Source organism: Trachemys scripta, chromosome 3, assembly GCF_013100865.1.
Source record: "Trachemys scripta elegans isolate TJP31775 chromosome 3, CAS_Tse_1.0, whole genome shotgun sequence".
Lineage (NCBI taxonomy): Eukaryota > Metazoa > Chordata > Testudines > Emydidae > Trachemys > Trachemys scripta.
In genome coordinates this window covers 154,777,840-154,803,331 of record NC_048300.1, presented here as the reverse complement: position 1 = coordinate 154,803,331, position 25,492 = coordinate 154,777,840, and the positions used below count along the sequence as shown (strand labels likewise).

At 38.7% G+C, this 25,492-nt stretch overlaps 2 protein-coding genes across 8 annotated transcripts in view; one reads left to right on the top strand and one right to left on the bottom strand.

Annotated features, from left to right (window-relative positions):
* The window catches only part of PHF3 (PHD finger protein 3), a 75,165-nt gene extending 53,613 nt beyond the window's left edge, over positions 1 to 21,552 (top strand). For all 7 annotated transcript variants that reach the window (XM_034766233.1, XM_034766236.1, XM_034766235.1 and 4 more), the window contains 7 exons: positions 2,322 to 2,453; positions 2,989 to 3,124; positions 4,045 to 4,240; positions 7,824 to 7,971; positions 10,508 to 10,597; positions 11,486 to 11,681; positions 16,244 to 21,552. In XM_034766233.1, coding sequence (XP_034622124.1) covers positions 2,322 to 2,453; positions 2,989 to 3,124; positions 4,045 to 4,240; positions 7,824 to 7,971; positions 10,508 to 10,597; positions 11,486 to 11,681; positions 16,244 to 18,444 — 3,099 coding nt within the window. In that variant the 3' untranslated portion in view covers positions 18,445 to 21,552. The remainder of the gene's footprint in view (positions 1 to 2,321; positions 2,454 to 2,988; positions 3,125 to 4,044; positions 4,241 to 7,823; positions 7,972 to 10,507; positions 10,598 to 11,485; positions 11,682 to 16,243) is intronic.
* A 170-nt stretch (positions 21,553 to 21,722) lies between these two features.
* Positions 21,723 to 25,492, bottom strand: part of LOC117875510 (protein eyes shut homolog) — an 85,455-nt gene continuing 81,685 nt past the window's right edge. The window contains exon 7 of the mRNA XM_034766894.1: positions 21,723 to 23,907. Coding sequence (XP_034622785.1) covers positions 22,715 to 23,907 — 1,193 coding nt within the window. The 3' untranslated portion in view covers positions 21,723 to 22,714. The remainder of the gene's footprint in view (positions 23,908 to 25,492) is intronic.

The window sequence follows — 25,492 nt, the reverse complement described above, 5'->3', positions numbered from 1 at the left end:
AATAGCACTGTCCTTAAATGAGTACTTCTTGTCAAGGTAGCCTGCTCGTAGTGCATTTGCAATGCAACTGTCAGTGATTTTCTCCCATGAATTCTTCACCCAAGTCACAACCTCTTGCAGTTTAGGTTTCACAAAGTTTCCACGCTGATTTCTCTCCATTCTATTTTCAATGTAGTCGTTAATTTCCATGCGCAAATTGTCCTTGAATGGCTTGTTTATTGCAATATCAAGAGTCTGGAGATTGGCCGTCATTCCTGCGGGAATCATTATTTGATCTATTTTTCTTTCGTGAAGAAATTTCTTCATGTCTTTAGCGCGGTGAGTGCTGGCTGCATCCCAGACTAGCAGACCTCTTTGGCTCCCTCGCATAACAAGCGGCAGCATTAAATCGACCCACTTCCTTATAACTGCTTGTGTGGCCCAGGCTTTTTCAGTTTCAAGAATAAAAATGCCCGAAACACGTTCAATCTTTTCCTTCTTGCCCTTAGAAATGATTAAAGGTGGGATTTTAGTGCCATCCAGACGAATTGCCAAAATACAGGTAACACGTGCACTTTCGTAAGCAGTGGAGGGAATGTACACTGAGGAGACACCCCGCTGTTCAATTGTTGTTTGAGATGATTGGCCCATAAACACTGCAGTTTCATCCATAGCAATCATGTTGGAAAGATTGTATTTAGAGAAGTCAGCATCATCAATAAAGGACTTGAATGCAAGTGCTCGCTGAATAACTTGAGCATCTTCCAGCCTAAACAGTGTTGTTGATCTTCTTAAAGACAGTTCACTTTGCTGAAGGAAATTATCCAGCCAGTGTTGTGATGCTTTGAAGTCTTCGGGGGCTATGTCAAACTGTGGTGCCATTGCAAGGGCAAATTCTTGAATCTGAGCCCTATTCACAACCAAAGCCTTTGCTCTCCTGTCAACAACCCATTCACAGATTAGGTCTTCCAGCTCGGAAAATAATGGTTGCCGACCTGATCCACACTTGCGCTTTTTAGCATTTCCCTTGTCCACTTGTTCAATGAGGTTACCGTACTCTGCTCGCCATTTTCGGACCAATCGGATATTCAACATCTTCTCTTTGCAGAAAGCAGTAAGATTTTGGCCCCAAGAGTCTTCCACGATTCCTTGCTTGTACTCCATGGAGTAGCTCTTTCTTTTTGCGCTCATGTCTAGGGGTAAAAATATACCAGCACTGTTTACCAGTATTTCTTGTATCAGCAGAAAAGCAGTCACCCCCTAAAGTGACACACTGGATCAGAGTGGGGATTGAAATGGGGGGATCACTTAAAATGACACAGGGGGGATCAGAGGGGGGAATCAATAAAAATGGCACAGGAGGATCAGAGGGGGGATTACCATTTTAGAACCTCCTGTGCCATTTTGATTCCCCCTTTCTGATCCTCCTGTGCCGATTTGATTCCCCCCCCCCTCAAATCCACCATGTGTCATTTTAAGTCATTTTAAGCCCCCCTGCCCCCACCCCTGTGCCAGTGGACAGTTTAGTCTCTCCCCCCTCCCACCTTCACCAGACATCCCCCCCACACCTCAGTCACCCCTGTGGCGGCGAGATAACACACAATGTGCCCGACTCCTGTGTCTGGCAGCGGCGGCACGGGCTCTCTGACGGGCGACGTTCCCCTGCGCAACATCAGGGACATCGCTCGTCATCCAGAGAGCCCGCCGCAGCTCACTGATTTGAAGAGACCTCGCACTGCCTCAACAGCTGCGGCCAATCAGTGAGCTGTGCGGCGGTGCCTGCCGCTACCGTACGAGAGTCTAGAGTCAGATGCCTTATGTTCGGGGGGTACCTTACGGTATGTTCGGTGGATGCCTTATTATCGGTGGATGCCTTATTATCGGGGAGGTCTTATTATCGGGGGGATGCCTTATATTACAACGAGAGGCAAAACTGTAAGTAGGCCTTATTTTCGGAGGACGTCTTATTTTCGGGGAAACACGGTAGTTTGTCCTCGAAGTTGTATTTATATAGATAAACACACACACAAACTGTGGGGCAAGGGCTAGCAAAATGTTCTTTAGCTATTGAAAACTTAAAGTAGCATGTCCTAAAATGCGTGGAGAGGGACTTGCTTGTAATTTATTTTGATACATGGATATATGCAATCATTGGCATGGCAGGTGAAGATTTGACACACTATAGTGGGTATGTATTTCATAAAACTACTTGCCTTCCTTAAAATTACCTGTGAACTAGAATTTTTTTGTCCTATTTCAGTATTTCAGAGTCAAAGCATTCACGTCTAATGCCATATCACGCCTAATGTACTGTAAATATATGTAATATTACTGTTTTATAGACGATTGAAATGATTGAGAAAGAGCAGAGGGAAGTCGAAAGGCGACCAATAACAAAAATTACTCACAAAGGAGAAATAGAAATTGAGAGTGATGCTCCAATAAAAGAACAAGAAGTAGCTATGGAAATTCAGGTACTTTATTTTAATTCTAAGAGAAGGTTGATTTTTATTAAAAAAATAAAATAAAAAGGGCAATATAATTATCGTGCATAAATAATACAGATGGTTTATATATAATTTTGTTTTAAAAGTATATTAAAATAATTTTATTTTGTTCTTTATACAGAGGGTTTTAGTAGTGGTTTTTTAACTCCTAAATTTTAAGGGCTTTTTGTTGTGTTCTTGTGATTCTCTGGCAACAGTAAGGTTTTAAATCATACCTTAATTTATTACTGTGGCGAAATCAAATCATGACATTTGATAGCCTAACTTTTCTTAAATCTTTTGAAATGCTTGTGGTGTGTGTGCACCTGTGGTGTTTTTTAAAATAATAATAAACTGTAATCAAAGTAAAAGTCTCTCACTTGAGGAGAAGAAGAAAGTGTTGAAAGTTTCCAAGTGGTTGACTCTGAGGTAATTGAAATAACATTACAATTAAGAATTTCTGATAGAACATAAATGTTATTGTCTTCTATTAACTGAAATTGATTGCTTGACCCTTTCACAGGAACCTACTATGATAAAGCTGGTAGAGAAGACAGAAGAGATTGAAAAAGATAAAGAAGTAGATGAATCTTCATTTTCGGATACAACAAGTCAACACAAAAATCATCTCTTTGATCTTAACTGTAAAATCTGCATAGGTAATTATAGTAAAAGTGTATTAAAATTAATAACACTTACCACATAGGTAATGCTTTCCAAACATATATCTTAAAAGTAACAAAAAAAAAAAAAAAATTGGATAAACCTCATTATCCCCCCAATTTGCAGATAAGGAAGGAGCATCATCTTACTTTTCTAGTAAACTTTAAAGAGACAGAGCTGTTAATTCTGCTTTGTGTCTGTGCTGCTCTTATGCTGTTCATGGAGCACTGGCGTTAGCTGCACCAGCATAGCTTACTTATTCAGCATACCTCGATGTTACTCATAAATAAAGACCACAGGCTTGGCTTCATGATGAAGGCTTGGCTAGGTTTATTGTCAGCAAAGCACAATATTAGCACCCTGTCCAATGGGTCACAGGGACACTTAACGCATATGTGCCCGTGACAAGGTAACGTCACAGTGAATATAGTGTTGTCTGCTACACTGATGCAAAGCTGCTCCTCCTTTTATACATTGATACAAACAAGTTATGTTTTACATTCCATATGTTATTAGTGACCGTCCTTGTATTTGTACCCTATAGTTTGAACAAAATATCCTCATCTATTATCCTGTCATTCCCTCCTTATTTTATGAGGGGTCTGTGTGCTCCTGTACCATCCTTGCAGGTCAGGAATGCGCTTACTCGGTTAGCTGGTATTCTGTCAAGTCCTGAACTGGTTCACCTCCGGGCTTTGGTTAGTCATGGTCCAGCAAGGCCTACAGACAGTATGAAAGTTGATAGGGCGGCATGGTCAATGAAGGAGCTCCCATAGGAACTGTGCCTGTCTCGTTGCTGCTCTAGCTTTTCTTTAGTTCTTCCAGGTTTGATAGTGTTTGGTATCTTTTCCCTATTTTCAGATAAAGACCAATTCTTTATTAGTAGAAAATTATTTTTTTAATTCCCTTTCTCAAGGTCGAATGGCACCACCTACTGATGACCTTTCTGCAAAAAATGTGAAAGTGTCTGTAGGAGTTGCACGTAAACAGTCAGACAATGAAGCAGAAAACATAGCAGATGCACTTTCTGCAACGTCAAATATTTTAGCCTCTGAATTATTAGAAGACGATAAACAAGAATTGTCAAAGCCAGCATTCTCATCTATCCCAAGGTAACAATAAACTTCTTGTGATATCTGTATAAAAAAAACCTTATGATTGTTCGGTCAAGCTAAGATTAATTTAAGTAATGTAAGTAAAAACTTGAAATATGATGAGTTATAAATAGAGAATGCTGTGTGACTAGTGGGGCACACTCACCTCTCGCGAGCACCCCCTAGTCAAGTGTGTGTTGGTCTTCATTTTCTCTCCTTGTGGCCCTCCTTGGGCTTAGGTCTTTAATTAGTCCTGTAGTCAGTGATCTCAGCCTTGGTATTGAGCCGTATTGCAGGACTTCTCCTGGGAAGCAATGTCCTCACCGTGTCTGGGCGGTTCAGGCCCCAGGGTCTTTTGCTGGGCCACTAAAGAGTTCAGTTCCCCTTCTGAGGTGCCTTAAAATCCAGGCCACTTCCCCCAGTGGTTAATGGGGGTGGGAGGGACCCAGTCCTGCACACTACTTTGGGTCCCAGCCCAGGGACCCTGTATATAGCAGCTGTCTGCCATGTCCCTTTAAGCTGCGCCACTGCTCTAATTCACCCGGGCCACTTCCCTGCGGCCCTGCACCTTCTTCACCATTACTTCAGGGCTTTGTCCCGATGGAGTCCCCGCAATCAACCTGGAGCTCTTTCTCACTCTCCCTGGCTTCTGCCAGCACTGTCCTGTCGGAGGTCTTGCAGCTCCCTCAGCCAGCCACACTCCATTCATGCCCATCCAGCTCCAGCAGGGAACTGAACTCACTCTGGCCCTGCAGCTCTTATACTAGATGGTTGGATCCTGATTGGCTGCTCCCTGCAGCCCCTTTCTGATTGTCTGTGTCCCACATAGCCACTCTAGGCAGCTTGGAGGACCCTGTCCACTGCCCTTTTCTGGAGTGGGGTGTGACAGGGCCAGGAGGCCTCCAGCAGGTGGCCTAAGAGGGTCTGGTACACCCCATAACGGTGATCAAACTGTCTAAATGCTTCTTTAAGTAACTGGCTTTTTGTACTTCTTCTAGTGTAAAGTGGCATTACTTTGACAGACCAGTTGCAGTTCTAAAATATTTCAAAATAATAGGAAAAATGCAATTTTCCAAAAGCGGTGTCTGTTTCTTTGAGAATTTTCAATGAAATCTCCCTTTCCAACCTTCAAAGAATCTGAACTTCAATTTCCCATATTCTTTATCTTTATTCATTAAATTGATCCACCATACATTTTCTGATGATGGATACAGAACATGCCTATAAATGACATGGCAAAGTGTAAAGGTAAAGTTCTTTGTTAAAGATTGCATTGGTTTTGATATATAAAACTAAATATGGCTTGGTTTCTACTTTTGATGTATAAAGCTAAATATGGAGATTCTAGCTGTCCTGGAGATAGGTCCTCCTCCTCTTCCCCCCTCCCCCCCCATGTCTGTCTCTCTCTCCTGACAGTAATGATCAGATGGGGATTCTCTTGTTGAAAGTCCCTAATTTAGAGGATCTGGGGGTGCCCATTGACCCTAACCTCTCCTAATCAAATAAAGCCTAAGTGTGTTAATATTTTTGAGTGCATTCATTCAGGGCATAATTTTCAGAAATGCTGATTACCTGAAGTTTTAGTTAATGTAAGGGGTTTTGAGGATGCTCTGCACCTTTGAAAATCAGGCCCTCAGGATTTTGTTTGATTGAGATTAGTTTGTCGGGTTTGAGATTCTATTGTTTACAGATTTCTTCATCGCTAGCATTATCTCTGATTAGTTTACTTTAAATTTATGTGGCTATTTATAATTCATGCATTTGTGCATAGATGAGGTTGTAATTTTTTTGTTAGGCATGCGCTGTCTCTGTAAAACATGATATACTCTTGTATAAATAATAACATTGCATAGGTTGCAGTGATTACAAACCTTAACTCCATCCTTACATTTTCTCATTGGAAAATAATGCATTGTACAGTTCACCAGTGCAGGGATGCTTAGAAGACATGTATGTTGATGTTGTTAAGGTTGGAATTAAGAGTTTGTGTTCTAGTGCAGTGGTGAGGAATGTGGTGTGAATTGTGTTATTGTACATGTTGGGTATTTATATAATTTAATGGAGGTGGAGTTGGTCAGCAAAAGTGGTGAATGTGATGTGTAGGTAGGAGAATTATGAGAGGATAGAGTCATGGAAGCCAAGAAAGGACAAGATTTCAAGGAAAAGAATATGATCAGCTGCATCAAAAGCAGCTGACCAGGTCAAGGAGAATGAGGATGGAGTACTGGTTCTGAGATTTGGGTACGAAGAGGTCATTAATAGACTTTAGTGAGAGTGGAAGCCAAATTATAGAGGATCTGGGAATTAAATTGGAGGAGGAGAACTCCAGACAGTGATTGTAACAGAACATTTAGTGAGCTTAGAGATAGAAGGGAGAGGGTGCAGTAGTTAGAGAGGCAAATGAGGTCAAGGGTGGGCTTTTTTTTTTTAAGATAGTAGAGAGCGAGCCAGGAGTTGAAATCAGAGCGGAAGGCCGATGGGGAGGATTTGGGCTGATAGTAGGTGACAGCAACATGGAGGAGGAGAGGAGTCAGTGCTCTTCAAAAGATTAGGCCATGAGAAGTGACAGGAGGGGGAGGGGTTGGAATTGGCGGGACTTGCAGAGGAGAAGCTGAACGCCCCCACCACTGTCAGATTCAGGGAGCAGAGCGTGAGAGGAGAGGCTTCTGTGAGAGAGGGCAGCTGCAAAGTAGAGTCAGATGAAGGGAACCAGATCTCTTTGAGCCAGAAGTGGGCGGGAGCAGTATATTAATAGATTGTTCTGATTGTGTGAATGGCTCTGATCTTTTTAAAGATGGAGCGGGTGCCCCAGAGAAAGTGAAAGAAGGAGAGTGGGGAACGAAGGGAATGTGTGTGAGGTTAGGAATGGTGAATTGAGAGGGGTGGGGCTGGTTGTGGGAGGTAGAGGCGGTGGGAATAGAGGCTGGGGTTGAGCAAATGTCACCAGAGATAAAGAGGAGGGTGTGGATTTGGGATCTTTGTGTGTGCTGGGGTGGAGATTGGGATGGAAAAGGAGAGGATCAGGTAGAGCTGATAAAAACTGTAGAAGGGAGAGGATACCAGGATGGGGAAATGATGTCAGTGGAGAGAAGGGACGGGGAAGGACAGACGGTGTGATGCAGAAAAGGGGTGTGATGATAACGATGGGGAGTGGCAAATGGACAAGGTTTAAAAAGTAAGTTTGAAAAAACCTGTGAAGGTACACTTGTAGCTCTCTGCTAAATATCTTCTCAATCTGGAGAAATTGAGTAGCCTTAGAAGAGAGACTGGCAAAATAAGGTATTATATATTACCTGACAACCCTTTGTGTAATTTTTAGAAACTGCACTGGAAGCTCAAAAATCTGGCTGTCTACCCCTTTCCCTTATGATCAACTACACAAGTTCCTCAACAAAATAACTGCAAATTCAATACCCCATGACAGACTTGATGACCCTTTTGGTCCCTTCTAGCCCTATGATTCTAAGGATGCTACAGATCTTACTTTCATATAGCTACTTTTAGTGAGGTGGATTTCAAGTATTGTACTAATTTTCCTGATCACATATATTTATAAGGGGCACAGTCTAGTCATTATTTTTTTTTAACCCGTTTTCTTTAGATCAGAGACGCCTGGTACTGTTGAAAGTGAAACTCTGTTCTTGGCTCGACTGAACTTCATCTGGAAAGGCTTTATCAATATGCCTTCTGTAGCAAAGTTTGTTATCAAGGCCTACCCAGTCTCTGGCTCTTTTGAGTATTTAACTGAGGTACTGTATGTTTGTTCAAACATTTATATTTACCATGAAGAATGAAAATTTAATTTAAACTATTTATTCATTTGCTTTGTCACTTATTTGGGATCAAATAAAGGGATCATAGTTGTACTGAGATGAAAAGTGAAGTCTGATCATTATGTTAAATACAGTACTGGCAGATTGACTTAGATAAGTATTTATTTATTTAACAGTAAGTATACTTAAGCTTGCCTCAAAGGATCCCATGGTTTACCAAGATTAGGGTGACCAGATGTCCTGATTTTATAAGGACAGTCCTGATTTTTGGGTCTTTTTCTTATATAGGCTCCTATTACCCCCCACCCCCTGTTCCAATTTTTCACACTTGCTGTCTGGTCTCTCTAACCAAGATATAAGCTTTTTTGGAGTGTTTAAGGACATTCCTCTCCTATTTTGTGTTTCTTGAAATACCTTTCCAAATATAGGGGTAGTTGTAAAGCCAACCAAAGCAAGTGAACCCGAATAATCAGAGGATTGAAGAATCAACTAGACATGTTAATATATGTTTGCTAAGCATACATTTGTTTTTCCTTAAATTTTAAACTTATGTGAACTGTCTATTAAAATGATTGCCATACCAATCTGAGCAATAACACTTCCAAGGCTGCTCTTGTGAAGATTAAACTATCCTTACCTTGCTTTGGTGCCCTTTCTTCTTCTCCATAACGTACATCACTCTCTCTGCAGAGTGCAGGAAAGAGGCAAGACAAAACTAGCCTTTGAAAGAACAGCCTCAGTGGTGTTCATGTTCTGGTGAGGAAGTGCTAGGTCAGTTTTACATTAAACAAATTTTTCTTTAAGCAAGCAAAAACCTTGTTATATGGAGGAAGAGTGCCCACTGTGGTTCCTGCTGAGCATGCGGGCAATCACAATTTGTATAACATAAACTGCATCCTTTGTTATAAGTCCTTCTGCAGTTATGGTCTGAATTCTTATACCATAATATAAATTGATTTTTTGTACCTTTTTATAGATTAAATTTTGTCATTTTTCATTGTTATATTCTCTTCACAATCTGAGACAGGGAAGATGATGATGGGGTTATAAAATGTTTATAACAGTAATCTTTGGGAATAAAAATATGATCAAAGGTATCACAATGCTCTATATTTGTGCAAGGTGAATCAGACACAGTACCCTTTTCAGCTTTATAATCAGAGTTAGATTCTCTGTTACCATGATTACATTTACTTAGTGCAGTGCAAAGCATGCAATACACTTTAGCATTATAGGAAGATATGTTATAAAACCCCTACACGGTTTATGGAGACTCCTGTGTCTCAATTTCAAACAATTATTTTTTTCATGTTTGTTTTCATTATCTAAGTCAGATGCCACCAGGAGAAGGTTGAGACTTCTGAAAGCATACTCCTCATTTCGTCCCTCTCATATTTTGAAAGGCACTTCAGATTCTTAAGCCTTGAGTTGAGTGCTGTAGCTATCTTTAGAAATCGCACATTGGTACCTTCTTTGCATTTTGTCAAATCTGCAGTGAAATTGTTCTTAGAATGAATACCACATTCTGGGTCATCATCTGAGACGGCTTATAATATGCAATATATGGCAGAATGTGGGTAAAACAGCAGAGGACAGAATTCTTCCCCAAGGAGTTCAGTCACAAATTTAATTAATGCATTATTTTTTTAATGAGCGTCATCAGCATGGAAGCATGTCCTTTGGAATGGTGGCTGAAGCATGAAGGGGCATACGGATATTTAGCATATCTGGCATGTAAATACTTTGCAGTGCTGGCTACAAAAGTGCCATGCAAATGCCTGTTCTCGCTTTTCTGGTGACGTAAATAAGAAGAGGGCAGCATTATCTCCTGTAAATGTAAACAAGCTTGTTTGTCTTAGCGATTGGCTGAACAAGAAGTAGTACTGAGTGGACTTGTAGGCTCTGAAGTTTTACCTTGTTTTGTTTTTAAGTGCAGTTACGTAACAAAAAAATTCTACAATTGTAAGTTGCACTTTCACGACAAAGAGGTTGCACTGTAGTACTTGTATGAGGTGAATTGAAAAATACTATTTCTTTTGTTTATCATTTTTACAGTACAAATATTTATAATAAAAATATACACTTTTATTTGAATTATAACACAATACAATATATGTGAAAATATTTAATAAATTTCAATTGGTATTCTGTTGTTTAACAGTGTGATTAAAACTGCGATTAATTTTTTTGAGTTAATCGCGTGAGTTAACTGCGATTAATCGACAGCCCTACTGAAAATCTTTTATTTATACCTTTTGTTAGTGATGTATAATTACAGGTGTAAAGTGTGCAAGAGGTACTATGGATTCCATTACACATTATTGATTTTATATTGAAAAACCCAACTCCATGGTTTAATGCAAACTAGTTTGTTTCCCTGAAGTGGCATAACTTCTGCTGATAAACTAAATCCTATGTAATAGAAGTGTTTAGGAGTCAAGTTCCTCTATTATTTTGAAATCTATTTCAGTAGATACAGTGGGTTCAAATTATATATCTGATTTTCTGACAGGACTTGCCAGATAGTATCCAAGTAGGTGGCAGGATATCACCTCACACTGTTTGGGAGTATGTAGAAAAAATAAAAGCTTCAGGAACCAAGGTAAGGAAGAAACTTATACTTTAAATTAGAAGACTTTAACTGTCTGCTGCAGTGTCAATATTGTGTATATATAATGTTTTCAAACAGTTCTCTGTTGAAAATAGTATGACTTTATGTACACAGCAAAAATTGATACATGAGGCTGCTATCCTCTCACTGCTCAAATCCCTCTTGAAGAACCATTTCTACTGTGATGTTTAAATATAAATAATCCAATTTGAGGGTAGTTGATATTTTTGTTGGGACCTGGAGTTTGGAGTTGATAGTGTATCTTATCCCTTCTTCCTACTGTTAATTTCTGGCTTGTCACTCCTCCGTTCCCCTCTCTCCAGTTTTCACCCAGCTGAAGTCAATACAGACATTAGTCAGGCAGTTCTGATTTGCCCTTGTGTGCGAGAAAACACAAGGAGTTCCTCCCTCTCCTTCCCCTTTCCCATACCTGGTGTTAGGGTTCTTGCCTTTCCACTGTAGCAATTAATGATATATCTTAAACACTAAAAATAGTGTAGAATACATATTCCTAAGGAGGGTTGGTAGAATAAAATTTGAAATATTCAAAATTTGGCATGCCTTCTGAAAAAGCTGGTATACAAGAATCAGCAGACAGAGAAAATATTTTAATTTTTTGTCATGTACAATCAGTAATTTTTTTTTCTGGAAGCTTCTCATTCTGTTTTCTCTTAATGCTTCAGAGAGACTTTCTTCTGCTGTCTCCTACTCTTCTGTCTCTCTACTGTATTTTGTCATCTCCTCCTTTTTCTAGTCAGTTGTTTCCCCTTTTCTGTGGATTGTATATTTACTTGAAGACCAAGCACTATTAAAATTTACTTAAAAAAAAAAAAACAATTTGTAAACACTTCGCACTATCTTTTTTCCCTTTTTAAACAGGAAATTTGTGTAGTTCGCTTCACCCCGGTAACTGAAGAGGATCAAATTTCCTATGCTTTGCTGTTTGCATACTTCAGCAGCAGGAAGCGTTATGGTGTAGCTGCCAATAACATGAAGCAAGTGAAGGATTTGTATCTTATCCCTTTAGGTGCCTCAGACAAAATTCCACATCATCTTGTACCTTTTGATGGACCTGGTAAGTACAATAGAGATCTTGGAAATTTACATATAGTAGCACCTCCCCCGTGAATGGAATACGAAATGTACCTGAAAATTAAAATTTAACGTTTTAAGTTACAACAGTGTTTTTGAGCAAACTGAGTATTGCACATCTTATTTGAATAAAACATTACTGATCGTCCTGGTATTATGAGAATCTTTTGTAACAGATTGGAAACCAGTTTCCAACCCATAAAATTATTTGGATTAATGTGTTTAAATATTTAATCCAAAAAATGTCTTGTGAGTAATGTTTAACCCACATTGCCAGGTGGCAGGGGATAGAGGGAAAGGTGAGAGAAAGTCTGATATTTAGTACAGCTCAGTGAATAGAGTGATGCAAGTGACTTCTGGAAGAGGTTTATTCACATTCACTCTGATTTATTTTCGTGGATGTTCTCATGTAGATAAACCTTAAATTGAGTCAAAACCCCTTTTTAGTTAAACCAGGCTAGTTTCTTGTTTAGACAAAGGCTTTAGGTGAGGGAAGTGCAGCTTGAAGAAGTGAACCCATAATGTGTAAGCATTGTGAAGTCATGTCTCTGGTTCCTTGGTCCTGCTTGGGGCCAGCAGTAGTGAGAGTCTGGGGCAGCTTTTATAGATACTGAGAGTTCTGGATTGTGGGGAAGAAAACTCACCTATATGTGCACCTTTGGTGCCCAGGTCCACTGCAGTGGTGGTCTGTTGAAAGTCTTGTTGAAAGTCTCTGGATAAGGATAAAATGGGTAAAAAACAAGGGTGATGTCATGGTAGAACAAGAGGTGGATGAGGCTTTAAAAAAAAAAAAAAATCGTAACAAAATCATCCAAAGCACAGGACTTGGTGGTAATGCGGGACTTCAGCTACCCAGACATATGTTGGGAAAATAACACAGCAGGGCACAGATTATCCAATAAGTTCTTGGAATATATTGGAGACCATTTTTTATTTCAGAAGGTGGAGAAAACTCCTAGGGGAGAGGCTGTTCTAAATTTGATTTTGACAAATAGGTAGGAATTGGTTGACAATTTGAAAGTGGAAGTCATCTTGAGTGAAAGTGATCATGAAATGATAGAATTCATGATTCTAAGGAATGGTAGCAGGGAAAACAGTGCAATAAAGACAATGGATTTCAAGAAGGCAGCCTTCAGCAAATTCAGGGAGTTGGTAGGTAGGGTCCCATGGGAAGGAGGTCTAAGGGGAAAAACAGTTCAAGAGAATTGACAGTTGTTCAAAGAGACATTATTAAGGGCACAAGAGCAAACTGTCCCATTGTGTACGAAAGATAGGATGTATGGCAAGAGACCATTGTGGCTTAACCAGGATATCTTCAGTGATCTGAAGCTCAAAAAGTGGAAACTAGGCTAAATTATAATGATTGAATATAAACAAACAACACAAGCATGTAGGGACAGAATTAGAGAGGCCAAGGCACAGAATAACATTAAACTAGCTAGAGACATAAAAGGTAACAAGAAAACATTAGAAGCAAGAGGAAGACCAAGGACAGGGTAGGCCCATTACTCCATGTGCGGGGGAAAACAATAACACAAAATGTGGAAATGGCAGAAGTGCTAAATGACTTTTTTGTTTGTTTTCACCAAAAAGGTTAGTAGCGATTGGACATCTAATATAGTGAACGCCAGTGAAAATAAGGTAGGATCTGAGGCTAAAATAGGGAAAGAACAAGTTAAAAATTACTTAGATAAGTGTCTTCAAGTTGGCAGGGCCTGATGAAATACATCTTAGAATACTCAAGGAGCTGACTGAGGCGATATCTGAGCCATTAGTGATTATTTTTGAAAACTAATGGAAGATGGGATAGATTCCAGAGGACTGTAAAAGGGCAACTTTAGTGCCAATCTATAAAAAGAGAAATAAGGACAACCCGGGAAATTACAGACTAGTCAGTTTAACTTCAATACCTGGAAAGGTAATGGAGCAAATAATTAAGCATTTTGCAAACATCTAGAACATAATAAGGTGATAGGTAACAATCAGCATAGATTTGTCAAGAACAAATCGTGTCATACCAACCTAGTAGCTTTCTTTGACAGGGTAACAAACCTTATGGATAGGGGGAAAAGCGATAGATGTGGTCTATCTTGACTTTAGTAAGGCTTTTGATACTGTCTCACATGCCCTTCTCATAAACAAACTAGGGAAATACAACCTAGATGGAACTACTACAAAGTGCATGCATAACTGGTTGGAAAACTGTTCCTAGAGAATATTCATCAGTGATTCACAGTCCAGCTGGAAGGGCATATTGAATGGGGTCCTGCAGGAATCAGTCCTGGGTTTGGTTCTGTTTAATATCTTCATCAATTACTTAGATAACGGCAGAGAGAGCACGCTTATAGAGTTTGTGGATGATACCGAGCTAGGAGAGGTTGCAAGTGCTTTGGAGGATAGGATTCAAATTCAAACTGATCTGGACAAACTGGAGAAATGGTCTGAAGTAAATAGGATGAAATTTAGTAAGGACAAATGCAAAGTACTCCACTTAGAAGGGAACAATCACTTGTGCACACACAAAATGGGAAATGACTGCCTAGGAAGGAGTACTGCAGAAAGTGATCTAGGGGTCATAGTGGATCACAAGCTAATTGAGAGTGAGGAGTTGGAAAAAAAACAAAAACAAAAACCATAATTCTGGGAAATATTAGCAGGAGTGTTGTAAGCATGATGTGATAAGTAATTCTTCTGCTCTACTCTGTGCTGATAAGGCCTCACTGGGAGTATTATGGCCAGTTCTGGGCACCACATTTTAGGAAAGATGTGGACACATTGGAAAAGTCCAGAGGGAAGTAGCAAAAATGATTAAAGGTCGAGAAAACATGACCTGTGAGGAAAGATTAAAAAGATGGGTTTGTTTAGTCTGGAGAAGAGAAGACTGAGTGGGGACATAAGTTTTCAAGTACATAAAAGGTTTTTACAAGGAGGAGGGAGAATTTTTTTTCTCTTTAACCTCTGAGGATAGGACAAGAAACAATGGGCTTAAATTACAGCAAGGGAGGTTTAGGTTGGACATTAGGAAAAACTTCCTAACTATCAAGGTAGTTAAGCACTGGAATAAATTGCCTAGGGAAGTTATGGAATCACTGTCATTGGAGCTTTTTAAGAGCAGGTTAGACAAACACCTGTCAGGGATGGTCTAGATAATACTTAGTCCTGCCGTGAGTTCAGGGCACTGAACTAAAAGACCTCTCGAGGTCCATTCTAGTCCTACGATTCTATGATTCTCTGTTCCCATTTGGGGAAATGATTGTTGGGCATAGAATGTTCAGTAGAACAGCTGGCATTCTTCCCTTTAAGGTCTATTTGTTTCACTTCTTTATTCTGGAAGTTAATATTGTGAATCCCTACAAATGCAAAAATCTGAATAAACCTCAATTGAATCATTATTATTTAAGTGAAACTTGTGAGAAATTCTATGCTAAAAAATCAGTTAGCACTTGTATACATGAATATTAGTTACAGAATGACAAGCTGTATACTTAGATTTTGCATTCCAAGTCAGGCATTTGAAATTTTTACTTATTTACATAGTAGCAAGGCTTAGCCAACCTAAAAATATATACATATATTCTTTATGGTAAGACATTTTTGTGTAGAGCTGTTTTTTTTTTTAGGCTGAACAACCTTGACATTGATCCTTTGAAAAATTATGTATTTGTTATGCTATTTTTATATTCAGTTTTCTTCTTAATGAAAACACTGATGTTCCAACCATACCTGCTTTTGCTTGGCCATTCTGATTATGCTGGAGTCCTGGAAAGGGGAGTTTGTGCCACCAAAGGATTACCTCTACTTTGAATTGGGGGGAACCCAAGTAACTAGTTAAGGTGGATTTTATGTCCCCTTTCTGCTGTAGTAGGGCTGGGGATCTAGGCCAAGATATTTGAGTGTTGTTCATTTTTATTTTTGAAGGATTTCCCTGGGCTAAATTCATTTAAATATGAGGGCAAGAGATTGACAGTGTTTGTGTTTTGATTGTAGGATAGCCATTACCTATATTTAAGCCAGTCCTTCTGGATATCAAGTTTACTTATGCTCATTTTAGGTATATTTAAAAATATCCAAAATTAAACCTTTTGCTATGTTTTAATATGGTGCATTGTTCTGCAGAGTTGATGGTAAGCTTGCATTATCATTGCCCATATGTTTGACTCAGATTGCTAAAAGGAGACCCACATTTTTAAGGGAACCTAAGTTATCCCAAACAAACTACCTGATGGGCAGAATTTGCCTCCTATGAGGCAATGGCATGAAAATGAGGTGCACTGCTTGAGCCAGTTGTCTGGTTGCCTTATGCCTTTGAAACATACAGTACCTTTAGATACAGGAGAGAGCATACTGGGAAGCAGTCCTTGCTACATCGTTTAAGAAGCGTGAAGAAGTGTAACTGATTTTTCACATAGAACAGCTCTTTTGGGTGAGGGGGGCTGATGGGACCCAAAGAATACTATAGACATATGATAGGTTATCCTTTTATTAAAATGATTGTCTCCAGATAAATGTATTTCATTTATTAATTGCTTTTATGATTTTATGCAGGGATTGAAATACATCGACCGAATCTGTTGTTGGGTTTGATAATTCGTCAAAAAATGAAGAGACAGATTAGTGCTAGCACTAGCGTTGTGGATGAAATCCCTGAAAATGCCCCGAGTAACTTGCCTCCAGAAAAAAAAAGCAAATCGAGCAAGCCTGATGTCTCTAGTACTGAAGTAGTAGTAGAAGAGGAGGAGGAAGAAAATGATTTTTTTAATTCCTTCACAACTGTGTTACATAAGCAGAGAAATAAGCCTCAACAATCTAATACAGAAGAAATGTCAGCAGTTATTGAACCTGTAGTAGAAAGCATCAAACATGAGCCACCAAAGCCACTGAGATTTCTTCCTGGAGTTCTTGTTGGATGGGAAAATCAGTCTTCTACTCTTGAACTAGCAAATAAACCACTGCCTGTAGATGATATTCTTCAAAGTCTTTTGGGTACTACAGGACAGATATATGAACACCATCAGTCAGTGGTGGACCAGTGTGCTAGTCAAGAAATGCCTTTATTTGCTGAACAAACAAGCTTAAAAGAAGAAAAAATGAATGTTGCTGAAGAAACTGCTGATGAAGCTATAGAAACTAAGACTAGACTAGATGATTCACAAGAATCCACTGATGTTACAGTAACAATGGACACACCAGTTGCAGGGACCTCATGTTCTGCAGGAACTGTAGGAACTCTGATAAGTTTAAGTCTTAAGGGAAAACCACCAGATGTTTCTACAGAAGCATTTTTAACAAACTTATCTGTTCAATCACAGAGCAAGGAAACTGAGGAGTGTAAAGAAACTGATCCAAAGTGGCAGCTGTATGACACAGAGAATGTTTTGCAAGAAAGCAAAAGGACCACAAATTCTAGCTTCTCTTCTTCCTCATCAAATGCAGGTAAAGCAAGTGGTGATAACAATGTTAACATAGGTTCTGCTGAAAGTATAATTGCTAATACTTCCAAATCTCCACAGTTCATTAATCTTAAAAGGGACCCAAGACAAGCAGCTGGACGAAGCCAACAGATTAATGCTTCAGAAAATAAGGAAGGGGACACTAACAGAAATGAAGAAAGACAAAATATACAATCAGACATCTCTGGAAGTGAGCAAATGGAGATGGAAAATAAACAGTCGGGAGAAAAGGGCTTAAACGTGTATCAAAGTGGTAGTCAGACATCTGAGATGCAGTGTACCTCTGCTCCAACTAAAACAGATAATGTATGTGCTTCACAAATGGAAGAGACAAAACACTTACAGGAAGATACACCGATGAAAAATATTGAAACAGTGCACTCATTTAGAAGAGGACCAGCAATAACCTCATCTCATTTTGAAAAAGAAAATTCTTCTCATTCTGAATTCACTTCCAAAGTCCCCAGCCCAGTTATGAGTGGAAACTTCTCACCAGTTAGACCTCAGCAGCACAATTTTCAGCATCTTAAATCTAATCTACCTGGATTTCAGTTTCAAACACTTTCACCTCCTAACTTCCCCCCCCAGAACAGCCCCATGTTTGGATTTCCTCCTCATCTACCACCTCCACTTCTTCCTCCTCCAGGTTTTGGTTTTGCTCAAAATCCTATGATACCATGGCCACCTGTTGTTCATTTATCAGGTCAGCCACCACATTACGTTGGACCCATTGTGCAAGGGCCATCGCTGGCTCATAAACAATCAAGATTTCCAGGGCCAGAAAACTTTTATCAGAGTAAAGACAATAAGAGACCAGAAAGACGCCATAGTGACCCTTGGGGCAGACAAGAACAACATTTAGAGAGAGGGTTCAGTAGGGGAAAAAGTGATCAGCATAGACAAAGGTTTTATAGTGAATCCCACCACCAAAAGAAAGACAGACATGAAAAAGAGTGCAACAGTGAAAAATACTGGGAACAGGATTCTGAAAGGAATAGACGGAAAGACAGAAACCAGGAAAAAGAGAGGGAGAAGAAAAGCAGAGAGGAAGGACATAGAGACAAAGAGAGGTTACGACTTTCACACAGTGATAGGGGATCTGATGGAAAATCCTCTAGGGAGAGTAGAAATCCAGAAAAAAAGATAGATAAACCTAAAAGTGAAGAACATTCTCATGAAAAGGATAAAGAGAGGGAGAAAAGTAGGGAGAGACATAGAGAACGAGAAAGTGAAAAGAACAGAGACAGACATCACAAAGACAGGGACCACAATGACAGAGCTAAAAGCAAAAGGTAAAAAGAGCAGGCAGTCTTTCAAAATCCTATTTAAATAATTGTTAGTTGTGTCCTAAAGTTTTGTAAAAATGCCTGCTAGGATTGTGCCATCTTTTTTTATTCATTGTTGGTGTTTTGCAAAAACAAGTCTGTGTTTTGGTACAAAGCTGTGTACCAATACTCATCTTCTTTTACATTATACCGACTATCCCTAGAAATAGTTTAATATTTTTCAGAATTTTACATTGCTGTATATTCAAAATTTTAAAGATTTCTTTTATTAATATGCAATAAAGGCTTAGAAATTTCTTAGTTGATGAAGTTGGCTTTAGTCAAGTATGCATTATAGTTGCTGCCTTTGGTAATTTGTGCTCTCTTCTGTTTTAAGATGCTCCAGTAAATTTAAAAATGAATTTCACATAATAGCCTTGTTTTTAAATTGCACTGTTTTTGAGGACTGTAGCAGAGTCTTAGTATCCCTCATACATTACAACACAAAATACAACATACGTTGAGTAGTGTGAAGTTTTTTTAATGATTCAGTAATACAATAAAAGAATTCAGCATTATTTCCAGTAGTAATCAAGTATTTCCCAAGCATCTGAAGCAGTTTGTGACCAGAAATTAGAAGGCTGAGCTGTCCAAATGTTATTGCTTTAAACTGCACTTGTTTTAATAAGAACATTTTTAAACTATATTCTTTAAACTTTGATTTGTTACTAGTCAGTTAATTTTCCCATAATTTTTCATGCTTCAAAAACTTGAATACCTAAGCTTGTACATTATCTTGTGTTTTGCTATCCTTTCTACTGTAAAATGTAAATATTTTAAGGGATATTTTGATTCTAAAAATGATAAAACTTTCTCACATACTTTGTGTGTTTGATTTCATAGGTATGAAGCAGTAGACTAAACAATACAACAAACAAGATGTAGAATGACTCTTGTAGCTTTGCTTTACACTTAATGACTAGTGATTTTTTTTTTTTTTTGACCATGTCAGGGCTTTTAATAAACAGAGCAGTTCAGATTTTATGGTGTCTGGCATCCACTGATACTTTTTTTTAAACCAAAATATTACTCTTATACTTTCAAAAAAAAAAAAAAAAACACAATATATTGCTCATTTTGTTGAATCTGCTTTTGAAAAACAAATATTCTACCATTACATTATTCTGTCCATCATACTATTTTGCAGTATTTGGTCTAATTATTTTTACTTAAGAATATTGTGTATAAAGAAGTTTGAATACATTGCCTTACCTATGAACACAGCTTTTTGCACTTTGGTGTAGAATAAACCTCTTCTTTCCAATAACAGATATGTGATTAAAAGACAATAATTGTTAACTTTTTTAATTGGTCATATATTTAAAAGTAGCTTCTTATTTGCAGACATTGCACATAGCTTTACAGCCAAATTAAATAAGGTTAAAATTAAAAATGTTTTATACCAAATAAAGGTGGTGGTAGCTTTTATTGTATAATTATTCCTAGGCCAATAGCTCTCAAGATTCACAAAATAATTTCTCAACTAAATTAGGAACTGAAAGCCATATTTAAAACATTAATTTAAGAATCCTACATGGCCTATGGACTACAGGACTCAAATCATTCTGTTCAAAATTGGTTCAATAATTGAAGTGGTGGTTGGGCTATTAATTCCATGGGTGGTAATAAATTGCAAGCATTGTGGTGTTGCTTAGCATTTCAACAAATTGGGTTCTCTCGGCCAAGAAATCTAAGTTTAAATATCCTTTTCCTTTGGGGGTCTATATGCATAATACCATTCCTTTATATTCATTTTGAAGTAGGTAATGTTTTGTGTTTATTAGATTTATATTCTGATTTAAAGTGGTGATTTTGTTTATGGGATTAAGATTTAAATAATTTCAATATCTGTACTAGATGTTTGTTGTTATAGGCTTTCTTTTAATCTGCCTATTAGTAGTCTTCTTCCCAATCTGCTGGTACTCACAAGCCACCTCATATTCTGTTTGTATCATAAAAATAACTCAGTACCAGTAAAACTGAACTGCTACCCTTTAAAAAAATTAGCATGCCTAATTATGTTAAGATGGTTTGCTTGAAAAGGTAATTTGTGAACATGATAGCTTGGCCCATGCTGCATCACATTTTCAAAAACTGGGTCAGTGGATATAGGGTAACAGTGGTATCCACCGTGTAGCTCTCAATTGTGGCTTTCAAAGACACCTGTATTAAGAACATTTTTAGTTGATGACTGGGAAATCTGTTCCCAGAGTCCTGCCCTTCAGTTCTAAACTGAAATGTTTGAATACGTCTCATCACTATAGAGTGGTAGTATAGGGTGCTGCCTCCCCAGTTTGCCTCCCATATTCTCCCCTGTAGCCATGGGAGTTCCTCAGGTGTGAGCTGGGAGTGCTGTAAGCAGCTGTTAACTGTTCCCCTGCTGCATCACATGGTGGGAGAAGGGGAGAGAGTAACTGGTTACTCCATTGTCTGGCTAGCTGCTAGGCTGTGGGAGACTTGGGGAAGAGAGCAGGATAGATGGCTCCCTTCCCCTCCCACCAAGAGAGAGCCTGGGAAAGAGGAATTGCTGAGAACCAATAACCTCCCTAATATACCTGTTACTCCTCCCTGCTTCTTGGCTCCTGTTATCCTAGTAGGCTTCTTTAACTTGCTAAATGGCAACAGTCCATTGGGGGGTAGCTGGAAAGCAATATTCTTCAGCTACTCTTCTCTCTATTTCTGATATCTCTACTGGGAAGTGTGAGGCATAGGAACCTCTGTGCTCATTGAGGACAACCTTACACTGGAGAAATCCCCAGCAAAGGACTTGTGAGTGGTTTCCGCTCCCTTTGCATTGCCTGAGCAGCATAAAGAAGTGGACCAAGCAAGTGTCTGTCCCACAGTATTGACTGTTGTCCCTTAATATTTAAGAAATAGTTTGATGAATAGGGGAGACATTGCTGCTTTATATGTATACTGAAATGGGCCTGGAAATTTGGCGTGTTACTGGGTACTTCAGATAGATTTAAATTATTTATATTGTCTCCTTAGAAGGCATCCAGCCTTTTACTTATATGATTCTTGTTGAGTAGCTGGATTTGTATCTTGAAATAAATCCATGTAATTTCTCTTCTCTGCAGTTGAGTACAGAGTGTGTATATATATATATATGTGTGTGTATATATAGTTAATTTCTAATATGAGAAGAGAGCTTGATCCTGAGCTGTAATAAAAGGGAAGAAGGTAGAAATCCACCACTTTTGTTTTGATGTAAACATTTTATTTATACAGTAAATTAATAGCAGTCGATTGAAATTAAAAATTTAAATGGCTTTGGAGGCCATATCATAACTGAGCACATTAAATATAACACAAGTATCTGTTTTATTTCTTGTTGATTAAAGTACTGATCATTAAAGTAATGATAACTAGGCATTTGCAAAATGAATTAAACTTGTTTACTTTGGGGTTTTATCTATGGTTGAGGTTTTAAGTTGACACGAGGATTGAACTTCAGGGAGATGTGTGGCTATATCCCCTAGACATCTTGGAAAATCTGAACCTACACTGAAGGAAAACTCCAGTGTTTTCCTATGAAATGCTGTGTATGCATGAAGTTATTCCACAAATGCTAACTTTTTCATGCTTTACAGGCAATTTGTAAGAGAAACTAAGACTTGGATAAACTTTTTGGTATTAAAATAAATGGGGAAAGTACTGAATTCTGGATGACAGTAGTAGACAGATTTGTGTGTGTGAAATAAAACTCAGGCAAATGTAGTTAATTTTTTGTATACTATTGCCAGTTGGTTTCCAGGAATTTAGGTAAAACTAGGCAACCTGTACTCCATCACCCTCCCTGAGAACTGGTTTCTGATGTCTGCCTTTCTGTTTCTTTACTAATACAGTGTACTTGAGAATGCTGGGCTAAAGAAACTGGAAAGGAGGGAGTAATTTAAACATTTCTCAGGGCAGTTCTTCTTGTAAACTCACTTTCAGAGTACAAAACTGTCTCACGCAAAATAAACTTATAAAATCAAAGTTTCCTGTTTTCAAAACAGTATCTAGAAATGAGATTAGTAGCATAAGTAAATTCGACCATTTTTCATCTGTGCTATTCACCCAACCATATAAAAAGTTAGGTAGTTTATAGTAGCAAGCAAGTAGTTACAGCATGTGCGAAATACTAATAAGCATATTACTAAAAAGGAGTCTTTCTAATATTACTAGCCAGTAGACAGAGTGGAGCATAAACCTACTCATCTGTTCATGTGGGGGGTTTTATCCCTAATTTTTTTCAGTTAATCCCTATCTCCATCATAAACATTGTAGCCTTCTGCCTTAATTAACTGGATTGTTTTAGAATCTTGAAAGAGTACAACATCTTTAATTTTACCAACTAGCTCCTGACTAAAAAGCCCTGAAGTGACTATGTTTACTTTTCTGCCAAGTTCAAACCCCCCAAAATAGCAAATGCCTCCATAGTTTAGAGCAATGTATTTTCTTTGTGGATCAATATCTTCAAAGAGAACCAGATATTCATCAAGGTACACTTTAATAGAAGTCTGGTTTTGAGCTATGGTGACAAAATGCCATCTCTTGCAACAAAGGGAATGTTTACTGTGAATTAAAGGGACAGAGATTTTTTCCCCAAGATTAACCACAACTTTCAAGGTCCCATTAGTAAGACCAACTGCAAGGAAATCATTGTCTTCATTTTCAGCTTTTCCCATCCATAAAATTAAGCCTTCACTCTGACTACTAGTAAAATTTAGAGATACACTGGTAAATCTGAGGTCTCTCTTTCCATAATGAGGATCCATGTATTTGATGTATGAATTACCTGCAAATTTTGCTGTAGAAAATGAGATTTCATTGTCACAGTATCTACCTGACCATCCTAGTGTACATGCACAACTGTATGAAAATAAAATGGGATCAGGAATACAAAGAGCCTGGTGCAGACACACATTCTGTGAACAATAAACAGATTGTTCACATGTGTTCCCTGTCCAGGGTTGAGGACATAAGCAAGAAAAGCCTGAGTTTTGAACTTGACATTTACCATTATTTTTGCACACTGTGTACCCGCAAACAGTTCCATCACAGTCACCTACATTGGAACCATCTTTAGGGTCTGTCTCAGTGAGTTTTAGTTCTCTGTGGTTTATAATAATTTCTCGTATACACCCACTGAAACCTATGGGTTCATTCTCTATTGCCATTGAATTGACAAGATTTAAGGATGACACTCCTCCGACATAGAAATCTGTGTTTATGTCGAGGGCAGTCATTCCAGCACTGGCTTTCTGGGTAATGTTGATGCCATCCAGATCCAGGTAACCTTCATTACCTACTCTTCCTGCTTTAAGGAAATGCCATGTACTTCCATTTGTACATACGTTTTGAAGAGACTGTAAGATGACTATCTTGTCGCCAAGGCTGTAGCGTAGTTGTACAAATCCATTTACTAAGGATATACATAGAAAGTCACCTGTGGAGATAAATTAACTTGATGTCAAATAGATTTTACTTTGAGATGGTTTAGGTAGCAACTCATATAGTTAAGGTGTCCTGACACTTCATTTTAATACCCTCTTTTCAATTTCTTGTAACTTTACCAGACTCAAACCATTCAAGCTGAAATTTTCCATGTTGGGGGTGTGCCTCTGTCAGCATTTTTTTTTAATAATGTATTTCAGCTATTTCTGAGAATGAGATTAGGGAAAATGTATTATTATTATTATTATTGGCCTGTGTTAAAGTCTTACAACTGCTTGAGAAGCTCTGTTGCCACACTTTGGAGCAGGGATTTGAAATTTGGCAAGGTGGAAGGGGAGATTGGAAAGATTGCCCTCATATCCACAATGTGTTGTGCAGTCCCTGAAAAACTGTCCAGATGTGGCCAAGTTATAAGTCCCAGAAAAATTTCAATTTAAAAGTGTTCAGCAGAGGCTTGCTAGAATTTAGAAGCTAAATTCCCTGAAGATTCTGTCTTCACTGACTGAACGTGCCTTATCCCTTCCTGTCTGCAACCAGATTGTGCATGTGCTATCCCCAGCACATCTGAGCATGCCTCATCCAAGGGGTTCAAGTCCCTTACAGTTGCTTCTCCCTGGGACTGCTGTGGCACCAGGCACAGGGCCTGAGGAGGAAGATGTGCTCTCCATGTTTCTTCTACATCCAGGCAGCATGGAGGAGGAGGAAAAGGAACAGCCTGAGTTGAAAGCAGAGGGGTGAAGAACAGTGTGGAGGAGGGTGAAGAAATGGAGAACAGCAGTTGTGTTAGCAGCAGGAGCCAAGACTGGGAGGATAGGGGCAGAAGACAGGAGTGGGGCATAGTTGCTAAGGAAAGGAGCTGGGGATCATGGGAGGGCAGGAGCTGGAGATGGGGGCAGGAGGAATAGAAGTAGGGAGGGGAGAACATGGGCAGGAATTGAGGTGGGGGACAAGAGAAGAAATAACTGCACTGTTTATTCTGCTCATGGGATGAGGCAGGAAAATAGTATGTGGTCATGAAATTAAGGACTATCATTATGCATGCACACAATGGGTGCCAAATTGAGGTTGGAACGGTAACCTTAACACTTGCATTTCCTAACATTTGAGTGCTTGACTTTGCAACTTAATTTTCTTTTAATGTAGTTTTTCTTGTCTGTAATAGATATAAATGACAGTTCTATCAAACAGGCGCTTTCCCCCTCTGTAGCCTTTTATCAGTAAAATTGACATTAAAATGTAAGAAAATTAAATATGGTATTTTTTTATTGTGATTCATCATGCTTAAAAATGAAATCACCTACCAGTGATGAGTTCGTTAGGATTAAATTCATGAATGACTAATTTCTCTGTTAGAGAAACTCAGTCTGATTCTTTACTTTATTTTGAGTAGATCACATGCATCCCAGGAGAACTGCATTGACTTTAATGGAGTTACAGTGGGGAATGAATGTTTTTAACATTGGTTTTATAAGTCTGCAGCAAATGAGGCAGAGTTTCACCATCTCAGTCATGGAACAGTTCATATAGCTGGGAATGTGCAGGACATGTCATACAAGTTCAGTTTGAGAGAAAGGTGA